Source organism: Arachis duranensis, chromosome 6 (assembly GCF_000817695.3).
Source record: "Arachis duranensis cultivar V14167 chromosome 6, aradu.V14167.gnm2.J7QH, whole genome shotgun sequence".
In the NCBI taxonomy this organism is placed as follows: domain Eukaryota; kingdom Viridiplantae; phylum Streptophyta; class Magnoliopsida; order Fabales; family Fabaceae; genus Arachis; species Arachis duranensis.
In genome coordinates this window covers 6,972,966-6,990,767 of record NC_029777.3, presented here as the reverse complement: position 1 = coordinate 6,990,767, position 17,802 = coordinate 6,972,966, and the positions used below count along the sequence as shown (strand labels likewise).

The 17,802-nt window shown below is 31.2% G+C and overlaps 1 protein-coding gene across 1 annotated transcript; it reads right to left on the bottom strand.

Moving 5' to 3' along the window:
* Positions 1 to 6,858: 6,858 nt before the first annotated feature.
* Positions 6,859 to 9,493, bottom strand: LOC127748417 (protein MAIN-LIKE 1-like). Its single transcript, XM_052262923.1, has 3 exons — positions 9,400 to 9,493; positions 8,282 to 8,397; positions 6,859 to 7,494 (listed from the first exon to the last, which is right to left on the bottom strand). The coding sequence occupies exons 1-3, from the start codon at positions 9,491 to 9,493 to the stop codon at positions 6,859 to 6,861; spliced, it is 846 nt and encodes a 281-aa protein (XP_052118883.1).
* Between the last annotated feature and the right edge of the window lie 8,309 nt (positions 9,494 to 17,802).

The following is a 17,802-nucleotide window of genomic DNA, read 5'->3' as shown; positions in this document are numbered from 1 at the left end:
ACAAAAAAGTATAGATGGTATGTTGTTATTATTCGTTATTAATTTAATACATGACAGAAATTCAGGTGCAGTCGATTTCACTTGAAATTAATATTTGAAAGTCGTTAAATAATTTAATTGATTTGTCTAAATTTTAATTTGACGATTTTTAAATATCGTGAGGTCGACTTCAGTTAAATTTTCACAAAAATACATTATATAGTTGACCGAGTCTTTCAAGCGACGACTGAAGTCAACATGAATGCGTTGAATCAGATATTTGGTTTTCAATCTTTTCCTCACCATGGCATGAAAAAACACACTTCCATTAATTCTCTCTCACAAGAAGCAAAAGCATGTGGTCAAACGTTCTTTTGAATCAGAATAACCAATTAAAAACAAATTAAATTAGTCAATTGACAAAAAGAAAAATAAGGGAGAGTTAGACTTTAACTGATAAAACTACTAAAGAAATTAAAGAGTGGGATAAACAAAACACACATACATATATGATGCTGCCTATAAAGAATTTTCACATGTTAAGGAATCGGTCTAATAATACATCAAAATCTTTCTCAAGAGCAAGAAACATGAGTTGTAAGGCTGTGGAAAGTATGGCCCTTTGTTGCGTGTCACGAACCAAATGCATGCGAAATTGGAATTTAGGGTTTAGCCTATAATGTTTAGCGTGACTAAATATTGATAAAAAAATAATAAATTTTATTAGTCAGATAATATTATTCGTATAAAAATAAGATATTAATTTAAAATATTAATTAATATTAATAAAAATAAGATTTTTTAGTATGTTTTCTGTATTTATTTTACACACACTGGATTGGGAATTAGAAGATCAATGGGATTTATATTTGAACATTTGTATGTATGTATGAATTTTATATTTACCGGCAAATAATATTGAACTACTGGATCATTAGAGAAAAGATCATTTTAGGACTGTGGATAATGGTCAAAATGTCTGAGTAAAATAGAACTATAAATTATATTATGAGCTTCGAGTTCTTTGAGAATAAATGCCAAGAAGAATAGTAGAGACCAAGCCATGGCATTCAAATACCAAACTCGTCAATGGTGGGTTAGTGGTCGTAAAATATTCTATATTCTCGTCAAAAGTTAAGGCACTTTTTTCTGGATCAATATCATATCATTATTGAAAGCCTGATGTGGGGTATTTTATTTTGTAAATAAATTTATAATCGGGTTATTATTTATTAATGTACACATAGAGAAAAATGATACTTGTATTGTTTTCATCACATATATTTATTTTATGAAGGAAACTTACGTTTTTTTATTATAAAGTTGATATTTAAAAATAGTTAAATAATTTGACAAGTTTTATTAAATTACCATTTAACAATTCTCAACTATCAACTTCACATGAAGATGAAGATTAGACAAGTGTACGTAGATTTTTATCTTATTTTATACTTTTTTATATAAAAATAATACAATACGTTTTTAATCGACTTCAAGTAACAAATAAAAAGATCATCATCATATCTATATATATAATAGAAAACAGTTATTTTTTACTGATAATATTAGTAAAAAATTTCAACTGAACTCCTACTTTATGAATTCGATTGGGTCAAAAGTTAAAATCCATCAATTTCAAGAACAAGAATCCCCGGCGCTGGTTGTGGGTATTCAGAAATAAGTATCAAGTTGAAAAGTTTTATGAATATTATAGTTCAGTGGATAGAATATGAACATTAAAGCTTTAATAAAAATAGAGATAAAAATGATTAAATTACCCGATCTTGTGTGAATAATCAATTTTAAGATATAGTTCGTTTTTCTGATATTTGGATTCTTTTTTGTTTTTGGATAAAAAAAGATGATACGTCGATTTATTTTAAAAACAGCGACAATAGACACCTAATAAGTTATTTATATATATTGAGTTGTTTTTTATTTGAGGCGGTTATTCGTATCTCTTGCTTGTTTTTTCGAGTCTTTTTGTAAATCTTCGAGTGACTGAACCTTAATAGTTCATTTAGAAACATCTTCAGGAAAAATTGTTGAGTTTGGTAGTTTCCAATCCTGGTCCGAAGTTGTTAATTTGTTTTAGGTTGATTTGTTAGTAACAGATCAATATCCATATTTTGGATTATAAATATATGATCCAAGGAAAAGTAGTTGATGACCCTGCTTTGGCAATGACCATTTCAAAAAGAATTCCGCTAGAAAGTCAAATGAAATATTTATATAATATGTATAGGCTATTTATTTGGCTTAATATGAGTTAAAAAATGAATATTTAAAGTAAAATATTACTAATTTTTCAAACACAATACACCTATACTATCCAGAATAACTATCCGAATACCAAAGATAATAAACATCTGATATTCTACTGAATCGAACATCCTTAAACCCCATTATACATATTATACAAAAACTCCATTAACTCTCTATACTTTCTCTTTTAAAATAATGCAAAAGTGATCCGTGCAAATAATTGAAAATTGCATGTATATAGTATTTTATTGGGTAAAGAAAAGTCTAGACATTTTATTTTTTAACTAATTAATTCTAGTTGATTATATTTTTAGTTAATTCTCTAACAGAATTGATTTGTAAAACGTATACCTATGAAATTACTTAATTTTATTTTGTATAATAAATTAATGATTATTTTATTTTTTTAATTACCAAATTCAACAAAAACTAATTTACGTGAGTTTTTACAATATTGTTAGAAGTTAGGAGGTTATTTAGATAAAGACACTTAAAACGTCTTTTTGTAAAGATGTTTTTATGTTGTGTTTTAATTAGTTTTTGTATAATTTATTCGGTGTTTCTCACCACATATTATTAAATTCCTCAAAAAAATTTTCTTTTCAAAAACAATAAAAAATATTTAATTTGGACTAAAACAAAAAAGGTAATAGATTAACTATTAGATTTTTTTAAAATTAAAAATAAATAAATTTTTTATACCAAGATGTAATATAACAAAATATATATAATATTAATTAGTTTTTAAAAAATTATGAAAAGTTGATTTTTTTTTAATAAAGTGTTATTAAAAAAAATTAACATTATAAAAATTAATTTCAACCAATATGATATAATAGGTTATTAAATATATTTAATACAAAACACATTGAATATAAATTTTTATTGAGTTTAAATTTTAAATAATTTTTAATTGAATTTCAAAAATTTTTATTTTAAAGAGTTAGAATATTTTAATATCATTTTTTCGTATCTTTTTAATTGAGTCTTTGATTTTTTAAATTATAAACTGTTACGGATCCGGCCCACGGATCCCACGCTCCGAAAGGTCCTCGGACCCGGTTACTCGGGTCCCGACCATATCGCACTTCTAGAAGGTCCGGAACCGGCCTACTAGAGCTCTTAACCAACTTCCGAATTCAAACGTCTTCCTTATCTTAGCCAAACAAGATAAGATAAGATAGCTACCATCACCTATAAATAAAGGACTCAGGTCGTCCAGGTATTCATTCATTCCTCACACCTTATACCTCTCAGATCCATTCTGACTTAAGCGTCGGAGTGTCTTTGCAGGTACCATTCCCACTGCTCCAGTCGAACAATCCGGCACCCGCCTTGACCCGTAAGTTCCCGATCCACTCTTCAACCCGTACCAGAGACATCTCGTACATAAACTTTATTTATAATTAAGAGTAATGTTTTAACACTACCAATTAGTTATACATATAAAAGTATAAGAACAATTCTATTGTCATAATTATAATCCAACTTTATAAGCAATTCAATATAATAAAACTATATATAAATAATATAACTAAATTTTATCTATATCTATAGTCAAATTTCATAAATAATATAATTAAATTATATTTATGTTTATAATTAAAATATGAATAAAAATACAACGAAAATACTATACACAATTTTCAATTCTTTGAACATAATTCACTTTTGCATTATTTTTATCATTATCATAGCTTAACGTTGTTGAATAATGTTTTTTCTTCCCTTCAAAAAATACATCACTAATTACTTGCACAAAGTTGACGAATAATTTTTTCCCTAATCCCAAATAACAGAACATTATTTCTAAAAGTAAATCACTATACATATATTCCTATATTTTTCCCCTGGTCTCTTATGTTTTTCTACACCATGCTTGTTTTTAATTTGATACTCTTCCTCCCTTTTGTTATAGTCATTAGTCTTGCCTCACATTATCATGCTATCCTTCTGGTCGCAAATCGTACTTGTATTCCCTTTGATTCTTTTGGAGCATATAAATATATAATGACTGATTTCGATAATTAATTTTAATATAATATTTTTATTATTCATTAGTACATACATCTTTTGTATTTTGACAAAATTGAATTAATTTATATGGGTTTCACATTTTACAGAATTATGTAAGTAAGGAATAATAATGATTAAGGATTCATTTAATTTATATATTATTGGAAAAAATTAATTAAAAATAGTGTTTTGAGCCGAATTAATATTAAATTTATTGTTTAAATAAAAAATTAGACTCCCAGTAAGTTGTGATTGGAAAATTCAGATATCGCAAATTTATTGAGAAGTTAACATAGTAGCAGATGGTAACAAGAGATATTTTTAAAATAGTATAACTGGGTATCTTTTAAATATTGTTGTTTATTCAGTTTTTAGAGAAAAAAATAAAAAACAAGTAATTTTCTTAATTTTTTGAATAACTGATCCGTGAAAGTGGATATTCAAATTAATTAAATAATAATAAATTTTTAAAAAAACTTATCAAAGACTGAATTTTAAAAGATAAGTAACATTTTTGTTTTTCAAATTTGGGTCTTCATGTTTATTCTTTAGAGAGATTATTTCTTTGTTTAGTGATGATTTGCCACATTTCATGTGGTAGTTTTCTTTTATTTTGGCCATTTTTCCAAACAAATAAAGATATGAGAAAATAAAAAAGAAAAACTTCTAAATTATATATGAAAATAAAACAGAGAGAATATGTAATTGTGGTGATGATCAGAGTGAAAAGTGAAAAACAGAAAGAATTGTACATAGATATTGTAGTGGCCAGCCGGCACTGGAATAATAATAAAAACGGTTTAATTTATTGTTGTTAAGCTTTAATTTTAAATTAAAAGTTGGGTTTGTTTTAGAACAAAAGGAACCATCTTAGGATATTCGAAATAAGTGGACCTACGAATACGTTTTGGTGTCTATTTGTGGTTAAATGTACTTCCCATCATACGAACATATGATTACTGTAAGATGATTTGTATATTCATGATTATATTCTTAATATCCATTGTTTGTGCTTGACAAAAGAGATTGATTTCATGATGATGATGATCACATATATCACTGATTTGAATGTTCGATGCATGACACACACACCAATTAATAAACGCCAGCCATGTGTAACGTAATAACACCCTTTAATTTGCAAAGTGTGTTCATGGACATAGATAGATATATATGAAGCTTGAGCGCTGACATTTTAAGTTCCCAGTGTGAGAAACTGATATGGTAGGACCTTTGTTTACCAAAATGCGAAAAGTGTACGTTGTCCATGAAGGCAACTTTATAAGTGGAACCAGTAATTGTATGAAAGGAATTTGCATTGACGTTTGCAAACTAAATTCGCTTCATGTTCGTGCGTCTATGTAGATTTTAGATGAGCTATGTCTTTCCGGTCTTAATCTTAGAATCGGATGTATAATTCTTGGTGGAAATTCAGGTGCAGTTGACTTCATGTGAAGTTGATACCTGAGAGTCATTTTCATTTAACGGCTCTTAAATATCAACTTCACGTCAATTTCACCTGAGTTTTCATCATAATTCTTCAAACGGCGGTTTTATAAGGAAACCAATAGAAACCAATATTAATGTTAGAACCAATAATCTTAACAAAATATGTTAATTATATTTTGAATAAATTCTTTTTTTTTGTCAAGGATCTGAGTATATTTACTATCGAATACAATAACTAATTTTTTGTCGGATTATAAGAGTAAGACAACTAATTCAAAATTTTAAATTTTTTTGTATTCCATATGAAGATTGAATTCTTAATATTTAGTCAAAAAAATTGAGTCCTTTTCATTCAACCACATCTTTCGAGTGAGAATAAATCAAATTCAATTTTATTAAACTAAGTCCTAGTTTGATACTATACTTAATAATAATATTTCCATGTATTATAAAGGTAAGGGATCATATTCGTTTGGACGTTGAATTGATGCTCTTTAGCCAATTTACTTCCTTTCATTGGTTTATACTGAAAGAAATGTAGAGGCAAGTCACATAAAGAAATGAACTGAAGTGGAAAATTATATACATCCCCTAAAATAAAAAATGTTACGTAAATATCATAAATTTATATAAATTGAAACAATTTATTTGAATTTATTTTTAGTTAATGTAAATTAAAATAATATAATTTGATACTGTAACAGTCTTTTATAGTGCTATATGTCGAGATTCGATAGTATCTCTATCACAATAAAGTAGATTAATGTCGTAAAAGCTCTCTATAGTTATATATCGGGGTTTCAAGATCTCGAGATGAACTATCTGAACCACATCTGGTGCGCTAATGGAATCTATATGAATTGATAAAGAATGAAGAGTATTGCAAGTCAATTTACATCCAGTAAGTAATTTAAAGAAACACCAACAATGAATATTTGAAAGCTAAAATACTCATATTTCTTGGTCGGAGTAAATATATCCTGAGCCCCAATACCCGACTCTAGGCTCTTCTCACTCGATGTGGCCTGATAACCGGACCACCTGACCTAAAACTTGTTATTAACAATGGCAATAATCTGTAATATATATTATTAAACATGACAAAGGTACTGGAGGAGCTGCAGCGGACCGGCCAACTTAACCACATTTTTATTGGCTACACGACACAATCACTGGTATAAGGTATAACCACGACAAAGCGGCGGATCTCCAGCTGTATCCACCTATGTCCTCTAATCTCGCTACGTACGATAGCCACTGGATATGCATGCGTGTATCAAACTTATCATCGAAGAGCTGGGTAGATAATAGCATCATGGTATACGCCCTCGCGTACCTCCTAACTATTTCCTCATCTGTGTCGTGAGTGAGGTGACTGAATGTTTCCTGCATCCAAGTGCACTTCACACTGAACTTGTCGATGTAGTACGCTGGAGGCAACACACCACACAACTCTTGGAACCAATCACATGCAGGTCGCCCGCCATCAATGAACAGCTCGAAGTCCGTCAGGCATACACTGACGTACTGTCCATCGATGGAGAGGCAAAAATAGTACACAACATCCTGAAGCGTAATCGTGTACTCCCCGAATGGCATGTGGAAGGTATGAGTCTCGAGACACCACCGCTTAATAAATGCACTGACCAGCGGCTCATCCAACCTAAACCAGCGATCATTGAGTCTCGCGAGATGGGCTAAGCCGACCATCTGCAGGTACGGTATGATCTTGTCATCTAGGGACATACCATGCTGCATCCTGATGCTAGTGATACATTGATATGACTGCACAACAATGAATTTTTTTTAGAACAATCACAATTAACAAACCAAAATTCACCAAAAGACCATCACGGAATGCAAGCCGTTCTCAATAAAATTATATCCAACTTTAATTCCTAATACCCTAAAGTGGACAATTCTACTAAAAATAAACTTTAATGTAAATTATGTTGCATCATTAGACAGAGAAAACCTAACGATAAATAATTTAATTAACTTGCATTAAACCAAATTAAATTAAATTCTAACAGTACATAATTAATCTAATATTCAATACGTAAACTATAAATGCAGACTAAACTAAATTATATTAATTTAAACACTAACATTTAAGTATTAAATTACATTAACTTTAAATAAACTAAAATAAATTAAATTAGCATAATTTTTCCTAAACCCAAACTAAATTAATTTTAACTAAAATAAAAATAAACTAAATTACTGCCTGTTAACCTAATGTTTAGGAATTAAATTAAATTTAAAAATTTAAGTTAATTTAAATTCTTGCCAAAATTTTGCTATCCATTTAATCTAATATTCAAAACCTACATTAGTAAACCCTAAACTTCCAAAAAATCTCTAATCTAGTTAATCACTATTCTAATTAAGCATCGTTTAACACTTTTTCACCTTGCATTTGTACTTTTAAAATTCTAACAACCACTAAATCACTACTCAAACTACTATTTGTAGTTTAAAAATCTCAACAGCGCACATAATGAAATTCTAAACGACTTAATATCACAAACTACTATTTATTTTTTAAAGATATTCAATTTCGGAAACTAACCTCTTCATGGATAGAACCAATAATATGAGCGATGCCGTCTAACCGATAAATACGATTCGGGTCGTCTTCCATTTTCACAGTTTGAATTTCAGGGTGTTTTCGGGTGAAAACTTTCTCTGGAATAAGGTGAAATGTAATTAAAAACATGTGAATTCGAACTCTTTTTATAGGTATACACACAATAAATCAAAGCACCCTTCTTCGATTTACCAATACCACCGTTTAAGTAAATCGAAACGACCTATTTTGATTTGCTAAAGTCCAATTCGAATCCACTCAATTCAAATTACTATGGGCAAAAGCCATGGATATAATTCGAAGTCCACATATTCAATTGATCATGGGTGGACTTCAAACCCTATTAAATCGAAACAAGCTCATTCAATTTAGTTAAATCTCTAGCAGTTCGAATCTTGTTGACTCGATTTACCACTGGAATGGATAAATCGAATTTGTTGAATTTGATTTACATGAATTTGTGTATGATGGCATGCATGTAATATTTTTTATTTTAGGGGATCCATGTAAATTTGATTTTCATTTCATTTCTTTAGGTCATTTGCCCGAAATATAGTATTAAATTAATTACCTTAAAAGTGAACACTTACACTATAATAGAAAAATGCTGAGTACCATCGGATTTAGCATCAGTCATATTTACTGTTGAAATATTATTTTTGATAGTAACATCGATGGTAATATTTGGTGGGAAAAAATAAATTTCGGCGCGCCTCACTACCGTCGGGGATTCTACCTGGTTGATCCTGCCAGTAGTCATATGCTTGTCTCAAAGATTAAGCCATGCATGTGTAAGTATGAACTAATTCAGACGGTGAAACTGCGAATGGCTCATTAAATCAGTTATAGTTTGTACCGGGGGCTAGATCCGACGGTAATGTTGTTTAGCAAAATGTTGCGCTTTGGGCACGCGAAGGACGTTACCGTCGAATTAATTTGACGGTAAATCCAACAGTAAATTTGGGGATAAATTCAAACAAGAAGTCCTTCCTTCTCACTTTACAAAGGCGTTCTTTCTCTTCTCTCTCTCTCTCTCTCTCTCTCCCCTCATCTACTCACTTCCGACAGCAGCAGTCAACGTGGCTACCGCCGGAGCTTGCCGCCAACGTTGCCACCGAGGAGGAAGCACCCGCTGTCATCACCGCTACACGTGCTTGACGAATCTGCTGCTATTGTTCCCGTCTCATCTTCCATTGCAGTTGAGGTTCACGTTGCCGTCGTCGCGGCCTCTGTCACGACGATATTATAGAGAGCCTGCAACCACTATCATCATATTAGTTTGTTGGTATGATTATTATAGTTTTTCATATTATTTTGTGAGCTTAACATTTTGTTAGGGTTAGTGGCTGTTAAATCCGTGGTTAAATTTGCTTAATGAAGTATGTTATTAGGAGTTGTTGTGCTAATTTAATGTAAGTGAAAAATAAAATTGTCATACCTCTTGTAAGTTTGATTGAATTAAGAATTAAGTTTTAATTCATTAGAATAATGAATTTTATGTATTTTTTAAATTAGTTTTTGAATTAGTTTCAGCTTGTGAATTTAATAAGAAATTTTTTTTGTTAGGACGGTGCAATTGCTTCTGAGCTCAATTGGAGTTTTCTTCTTTTATTGTCTGTTTAATAATATTTCACGTTAGTTTTCTATATCTGAATATAATGAATTGTTTAAATTTTATGTTGGACTGACTTTTCCTAAAATAGAGTTTTAGGACGGAAGTGGGAGAAGGTCGCGCAGTAGTACCTTCTAGAAACCCTTATTTGCTAGAAAATTGTGAAGTTATAAGGGATTGCGCACTAGAAAGGTTAGGATTTGATGTTTTGCTGAATGCCTATATGTCAATGATTTATGCCTGCAGTTGTTTCCTATGTAAAATTTGTTGTCTTTAATTGATGAATGTTGCTAAATTAAGGAGATGATCTATGAATTATCGTTCAAATGGTTTGCTATGTGTTTGGTATGTCAGAAATTGATAATTGTATTCGGCAAGAGATTCTAATTATAGGGGATACTCTGCTGAATTTTCTAAAACCTTAAATAATTTTTGTTGTTCATTGAATTCTAGGGTGTGTGTTTCGATATGATTCCGAGTTATCGTCTATGGATGTATGTGAGGGATGACGATAGCCGGGGGTTTAAAACCAAAATTTTTGAGGGGATTGATGCGTTTGTCACGCATGTTTTCAACATGGAACCGTTTATGTCTGAAGGAGTTTTAGGTGTCCGTGTCAAAAGTGTCGACTGACTAAGTGGTTAGGATCAGCGGATATAACGATTCACCTCTACCGTAACAGGTTTAAGGATGTATATTAGATGTGGACGGAACATGGAAAAGTGAACAAGCATGGAATTAACTGATTTGGAGTATGGCCGAGAGTATAATTGGATTAAACAGAGTATATTTTGGGAGTTGCCTTATTGAAAAGACAACTTGATGTGACATTGTCTTGATGTGATGCACATTGAGAAAATGTGTTTGACAATATCATGCACACAGTAACGGACGATGAGCGAACAAAGGACAACGATAAGGATAAGTTAGACTTGAAGGAAATTTGCAGGCGATCAGATCTGAACTTAAGGAGACTTGATAACAGGCGGTGGGCTAAACCAAAGGCGGTGTCCTCTCTAATGAAAGAGCAGAGAAAAAATATTTGTAAGTGGATTAGAAGGTTAAGGTTTCTTGATGGTTACGCCTCTAACTTGGGCAGATTTGTAAACGTGTCACAGGGTAGGCTTGCTGGGTTAAAGAGTCAGAAGAAAATTGATGCTGCATATCTGCATATGTTGCTTAATTGTGACCAAATTTTGTCATACCTCATGTGAGTTTTTTAAGTCTTGACAAATACTGCAATTAGTAAGATACTAATTTCTTAATCTAATTAAAACTTTTTTTATCCTATGATGAATCATATAGGTTATTCCAAGAGGCAGATCCTAATACGTTAGGGTGCAGCTAACTAACACAACAGATTTGGAACTAGTTGCACTTATTTGGGACCCAATGAATAAGGACACTAGCTACCCGATGTACACTATTAATGGATATCGGTTCCATACCTTACAGTGGTCGATCGAAAAGAAAACAGATAACACCGAAGTTTGGGTTCGCGAGGATTTAGGCGGGGGTTAACAACCTTACCAGATTGACTACCCTACTTTTATGAGAACGGTGGTTGATACCGGTGAGTCCATCACCCTTAGGTCTACGATTATGGATGATGACATTATTGACCTTGAACTAGATGTTGACACACTTACACCACACGATGGCGATCTTCAAGAAGAAGATAGGGACGATGGCGACAAAAAAGAGGAAGACAAATTTGATGATAATCAAGTAAGTAAATCGAAAGAGAAGGATGATGAACCAAAGGAAGAAGATGATGAATCTGATTAAGGTTAATGTAAATATTGTTCTGTAATATGTATTTCTTTAAAAACCTAATTGTATTTGTAATATATATTTCAGTGACTGTAAACATAGTTCTGTGATTTTAAAATAGTTACCATTGTTTCAAATACTTCAGTTACCATCACTTGGTATTTGTAATTTATATTTCTTGTACTTCACATCAGGTTAAAGCACTATTTCAATTGTTGATTAATAGGGATATACTAAAGATTGATGGGAAAACAAATGAGGTAGCGCTAATGTTACCGTTATAAATTTTCGACGGTAAAGGCCAACACGATCTGTTTTCACGATTGCTATATTCCGTTGCACAATCTGATGGTAATTATTGTTGGACGAAAACATCTAACGGTAAATATTTACCGACGAAGTTTATGCCGTCTGATTGTTTCCGATGGTAGATCCGACGATATTTAAATTACTGTCAAATTTTATTCATTTTTTGACGATAAACCCGACGATACTCGGCATTTTCTTGTAGTGTTAATTTGGTCTTCGTCTATTCATATAAAAACAATACGACTCTTAAAAAAGAGACAATACAACTCTTGATATTATTTTAAAACAATGCAAATTTTTTTGTTGAAAATTTTGTCAAACATTGACAGAAATTAAGTTTATGATGATTTATTTTACAATATATGGGATTTTAAATTCTACAAAATTTTATGTAACAAAAGGATCAATCACCACCACATCTCTCATTCCAATAATCATAATTTTTATCTCTATTACTTCTGTTGTACCATCCTATCTTATCATGGTTATTAAATCCTATATCACACTACCAGCACTAACACCAACATCACCATCCCTTAGTTTTATTTCTAGTCTCACAATTTTTTTCTATTCAAAATAATTTTGAATTATACTTTTTCTTCATGCAATGGTCCTTCTCCATCTGAGCACCACCACTGACAGAACGTTTTAAAAAAATAAACTTATTCTTGTTGATGATGTATAACTCGTTCTGTCCAAGTGTAAGATCGCCTTCATCTAAGGGTGGATCAGATATACGTCGACTTCGAGAGAACAAGCAGCGTTGGGTACCCACAAAGACATCCTGACGCTCAAATAAGTGAGAGTAAAGGGTGAGTTTAAGAATATTCTAAGTGAATAGCGTACTTCTTTCCTATGGAGTTTTTTTCTTTATAAAGGGTTTAAGTTCGATTGTGCTATATTGCAGTTATGTGATTTGACCTATTCTTGTGGTAAATGAGTTTAACGTTATACTGCGTAATTACCTTTTATGTCCTATACTTTGTAATAGAATAAATTCATTTTGTTAATTTGTCATGTTGTCGGTTTATAAGGTGGTTTGATTCAAGCTATAATTGACGAATCATAGCCCCAAACTTGACCGGTGGTATTTTTCAATAAGACAAATTAAATTTAGATAATTTTTCGACCTATAAATCGACATTGTAATAATGAGGAGTAGCACACAAGCTCAATTTGACTACATTAAAAATGTCATGACAACTTGCTTCACAAAACTTAAAATTAGTTAAAAAGGCATACAAACAAAGCCAAAAATAAATTAAAATAGGTTTAAAATTGTGACATGAAACAGGGAGAGAGCGAGTGATGATAATAAATGTCAGTAGTTAATTTTACAATTACCTAGGAGGTCATCATGGCCAATTTTCAAGATGTGTGTAGTGGGTTGCCTTGATTAATGGCTTGTGTGGGTTTGTATTTGAAAGGTCTTTGATCAAGAGCATTCCTTTGATAACTAGTATACATAGTTACTTAACCAAAAAATAGTATAAGTGTTTTTGTGATCTTCGTTTTTCTCTTTAGAGTTTATATAAAGTTTCAAAGAGAAAAATTAAAAATGAGTAACAGAGGTTAGTATTTTTGCCACTTCTATTAATTTGTGTTTCTCTTTTACTTAGTTATTCTAAGATTTTGAGGATGGGTAAAAAGAAAGATAAGGATAAGGGAGAAGAGCTGGAAGAAGAAAAAGAGCTTGCCCTGGATGAAGCTAATCCTTATTCTTGGGTAAATAGTAGTGTCAAGTCTTGTGCTTTTTTTTATGATAAGTAAAGCCTAGATGAGTTGGATCATAGGGTTGGGTGAGGGAAGAAGAAAATTTGAAAATTAGTGCTACTAATAGAGTGTGTCATAAAGAAAAGAGTTTCGAGTATTTTTATATGTATTTGTGTGATTTTTTGTGGAATTGAAAGATTTTTTTTTTCACAAACTTTGAGCATGGTGTGTTAACACAGTTGAGGTGTACACCCACCCAAATACGCCCTAATACTTGGACATGTGTAAAGGGTTTTAAAATTTTGATGGAGCTCAATAGTACTTCTGGCTGAGCCATTTTTACTCTTTACAAATTATCCGACAAGGATTTTAAGGAGATGTTTGTAAAAATGAGGTTGGCTGAGGATGACTATCCTTTTTACCTTGATGAGTTTTTAATGATGAGATTTCGATTATGTTAGAATCCTCAGCCTAGGCAGAAATTAGGCATGGAAAAGATGGGCGAGACAGAAGAATATATTTTTGAAAATATTTGGGGAATAATACTTTTTCTAATAAGTTGTTGTCGGTGGTGGATTTGCTCTTTTTGTCCCTCTTGCCGGGGGTGACCTCCACCCCAATCCTAGCTTTAAAGATATGGTCTCGCGATTATTGCTATTGTTGACATTCTTCCGATGCTCATCATCATCTTGACTGTTCTGTTGTTGGGCCAATAATTGGCTCACTCTTTGAACCTTGGCTTGCAGCGCCACATTCATAGCTAACAACTCGGCCTAAGTTGGTGGAGGAGGAGGTGGAGTATACTCTCCTGCCTTTGTCGAATCCCTGCAAAAGAGGAGAAAAACAAATAGGAACGAAAACTGTGGGGTTACGTTAAGGTCAACCCTATGGTGGACACCAAATGTTCTTGTATGCGTAGCCTTGCTGATGATGTATAACTCATCATGTCTAAGTGTAAGCTCGCTTTCGCCTAGGGTGGTGGATTAGGTATACGTCGACTCTGACAAAACAGGCGGCGTTAGATACTTGTAAAGGCACTCCGATACTCAAGTAAATAATGAGATTAAAAGGCGAGTTCAAGAATATTCTGAGTGAATATCGTACCTCGTCCTTTCTAGGATTTTTTTTCCTTTTATATAGCATTTAATTTCAAACGTCCTATATTGCGGTTATGCAATTTGAGCTATTCTTGTGGTAGCTAAGTTTAACTTAAGATGCGTAACTACCCTTTATGTGCTATACTTTGTAACAGAATACATGCATTTTGTTTAGGGGTATTCATGGATGGGATCGTATCCGCAGATCCGCGGTAAATATCTGCATCCAATCCGAAAATTGCGGATATGATCTGATCCGCAAATTGATCGGATCGGATAGGATCCGATCCGCACCCTTTACGGATCGGATCGCGGATATCTGCTCTACATCCGCGTCTCCGATCCGCGGATCCGCAGATCCGCACAATAATAATTTAAAATAAATAAATATATGTTTGGTGTTATATTTACTTGTTTGTATGTTTTAGTTAGTAATTATTATTCATATATTGTATTATTTTATTTTTGTTATTTAGAAAGAGTTTGATTAAAACTATTTTAGGAATAAATAAGTTTAAAAGTATAAAGAAATATTTTTATTGAATTTTTTTACATAGAAATATGATTAAAAAGAGAAGGTTTAATTATGCGGATATATCCGATATCCGATCCGATCCGATGAAAATTGTGCGGATCGGATCGAATTTTTTGCCATATCCGATCCGATCCGCTCCGCGGACACCCTTAATTTTGTTAGTTTGTCACGTTGCCAATTTTTAGGATGATTTTAGTCGAGTTATAACTGACGGATTCTTCGTTAATAACTTAAAACTCTAAATATTAAAAATAAAACTATCACAAATTCGATTTCTATTAGTTTTGACAGATATTTTTACGAAAAAATCGTGTTATCTCAAAATAATAAGATTAAGAGCCAGGTTGTCTCATTTTTTAGTAAGAGTCATGTTATCCTTTATATAAATAGACAAATTGAATTGAATGTTTACTGTAATCTCAAAAGCAAAGTTTTGAAAATTGAATAGGTCATTAAATTAAAAAATTAGAGACTAAAGGTTTAAATGTTCAATTAGAATTGAATCGAATATAATAAAATAATATATTTATGTATAATATATATTTTTTAGGAGAAAACAATTTTTTATGTTTTATTATTTTAAACTAATTAATAATTAAAAAATTATATCCGTTTGATTGATTAACTAATTTTTCGATTCTTTGAACGATTTGTTGTTAATTAATTTTTTTTATCTAAATCAGACCTATCTAAATCGAATCGATCTAGTAGTGATCGATTCTTAGTTAATCATATTGAACAGGTCGGTTTGTCTTATAACTATGCTCGAAAGAGAAAAACAAATTAAATTTGTTCGTAAGCCTTTCACGCAATCACCTTGATCTGATATATGCATGGAAATAATCTCTTGTATGTTAGTATTCCACTAAGAAATGAAAATGGAACCTTCGACCACGAATTAACAATCACCTTTTTACTAGTTTATTTCAATGCTAATCATCTTAGGCAGCTTGCCTAAGTGCCTAACAGAACTAGAACTAATTCTGTTTTATCATGTAAAAATATTATATTCCCACTAAACTAGAACGCAATACTACTTTAATAATGTTTCACCCTTTGACTATGACAAACGCATTATTTCGATTTCGTTCTCCCTTATTTTGTTTTTTACAATTGATTATGGTGTAATGCCATTGCAAAAAAGTTCTTCAATGTATAATTATATATATCTTAAATTTATTCTTTTCACTGTTACATAAAATCCTTTATAAAATAAGAGTCGAACCCACAAATCTAAACCAAAAGAAACACAAAACAATTAAATTCTATAACCACAGTTATCTCTTACTCCATATCTAATAGGGGTGAGCACGGTAGCGGGTACTCGATTATTCGTCCGAATCTAAATCGAACCAATTAAATTGGTTCTGAAATCAACGGGTAATTGGGTCTAACTCAAACCAAATCAATGACTTTTGTTAGTGATTAGTTCGGATATCGGTTTTGGAAATGTGGAACCCGAACCAACCCGCAAACCCGATCATATATTAATTAAATAAATAAAGTAAAAAAAAAAATATATATATATATATGTCTTTTTCATTAGACAATGATTATTCATTATTAATATGTTTGGATTTTAACGAGTTTAGTTTTTAATGTATTTGGTGTTTAACATGTTTGAATTATTTCTATTGATGTTATATATTTATTGTACTTGTTGAATTTTTAAGATAAAAATTTGGTTTTTTGTATGAATTTCAAAATCATCAAGTACCCAATTATCCGAATCGAACCAATCCATTCTTAATCGGTTTGGTTTAGTTCGGATACATATACAAAAAAAATACAAATCCGAACCAAACCAAACCAATTACATTTTGATCAATTCTATTCTAATTTTACCATAAACTCGAACCAAACTGATCCGTGCTCACCTCTAATATCTTATCGTTCAAGAAAGAAAGCATGTGATTCTAATAGATATATCGTATATTCATTTTATTTTTTTTAATTTATTTTGGGTATATAACTATATATCACATTCATTATTTTAACTTTTTAAGTATCTAACCTTTTTTTGGGTTAGTGACATTTTGAGTGTCTTGTCAGTAGGCGGCCTTTGATTCTTAAAACGCACAAGACAAGACATTGAAAACAAAATATAAAGTATAAAGATATAAAAATTAGNTCATTAGTATCTCAATATTTTTTTATTAAGATATAGACATAAAATACACTAATTTAATATTTTTTGAGTATATTCATGTCTCATCTACTAAACTTAAAAACAGATACAACTTAAGGGATTTTCTTTTTTTAACAGAGTTTTATCAGCAGAGTTAAATAATTAGAGATTAGGGTTTATCCTTATATTCATACTAATTATGTGTTTAATTTAAGGCCCACTTCGGGAAAGGTCCATATAATTCAGAAGTCAGGCAATATATATAGGCCATTTTTGTTAAAGAAACTCCCAGAATGAACCGAAAAAAAAAAGACGCAATCCAAAGATATTATTGCC

Excerpts from the sequence above, each read along its gene's own strand:
- LOC127748417 (XM_052262923.1), bottom strand. The coding sequence starts at position 9,493 with ATGGAAGATGAGACGGGAACAATAGCAGCAGATTCGTCAAGCACGTGT. Across the intron at positions 8,398-9,399 it reads CCTCGGTGGCAACGTTGGCG|AGAAAGTTTTCACCCGAAAA; the intron begins GCAAGCTCCGGC and ends ACCTTATTCCAG. Across the intron at positions 7,495-8,281 it reads TTGGTTCTATCCATGAAGAG|TCATATCAATGTATCACTAG; the intron begins GTTAGTTTCCGA and ends ATTGTTGTGCAG.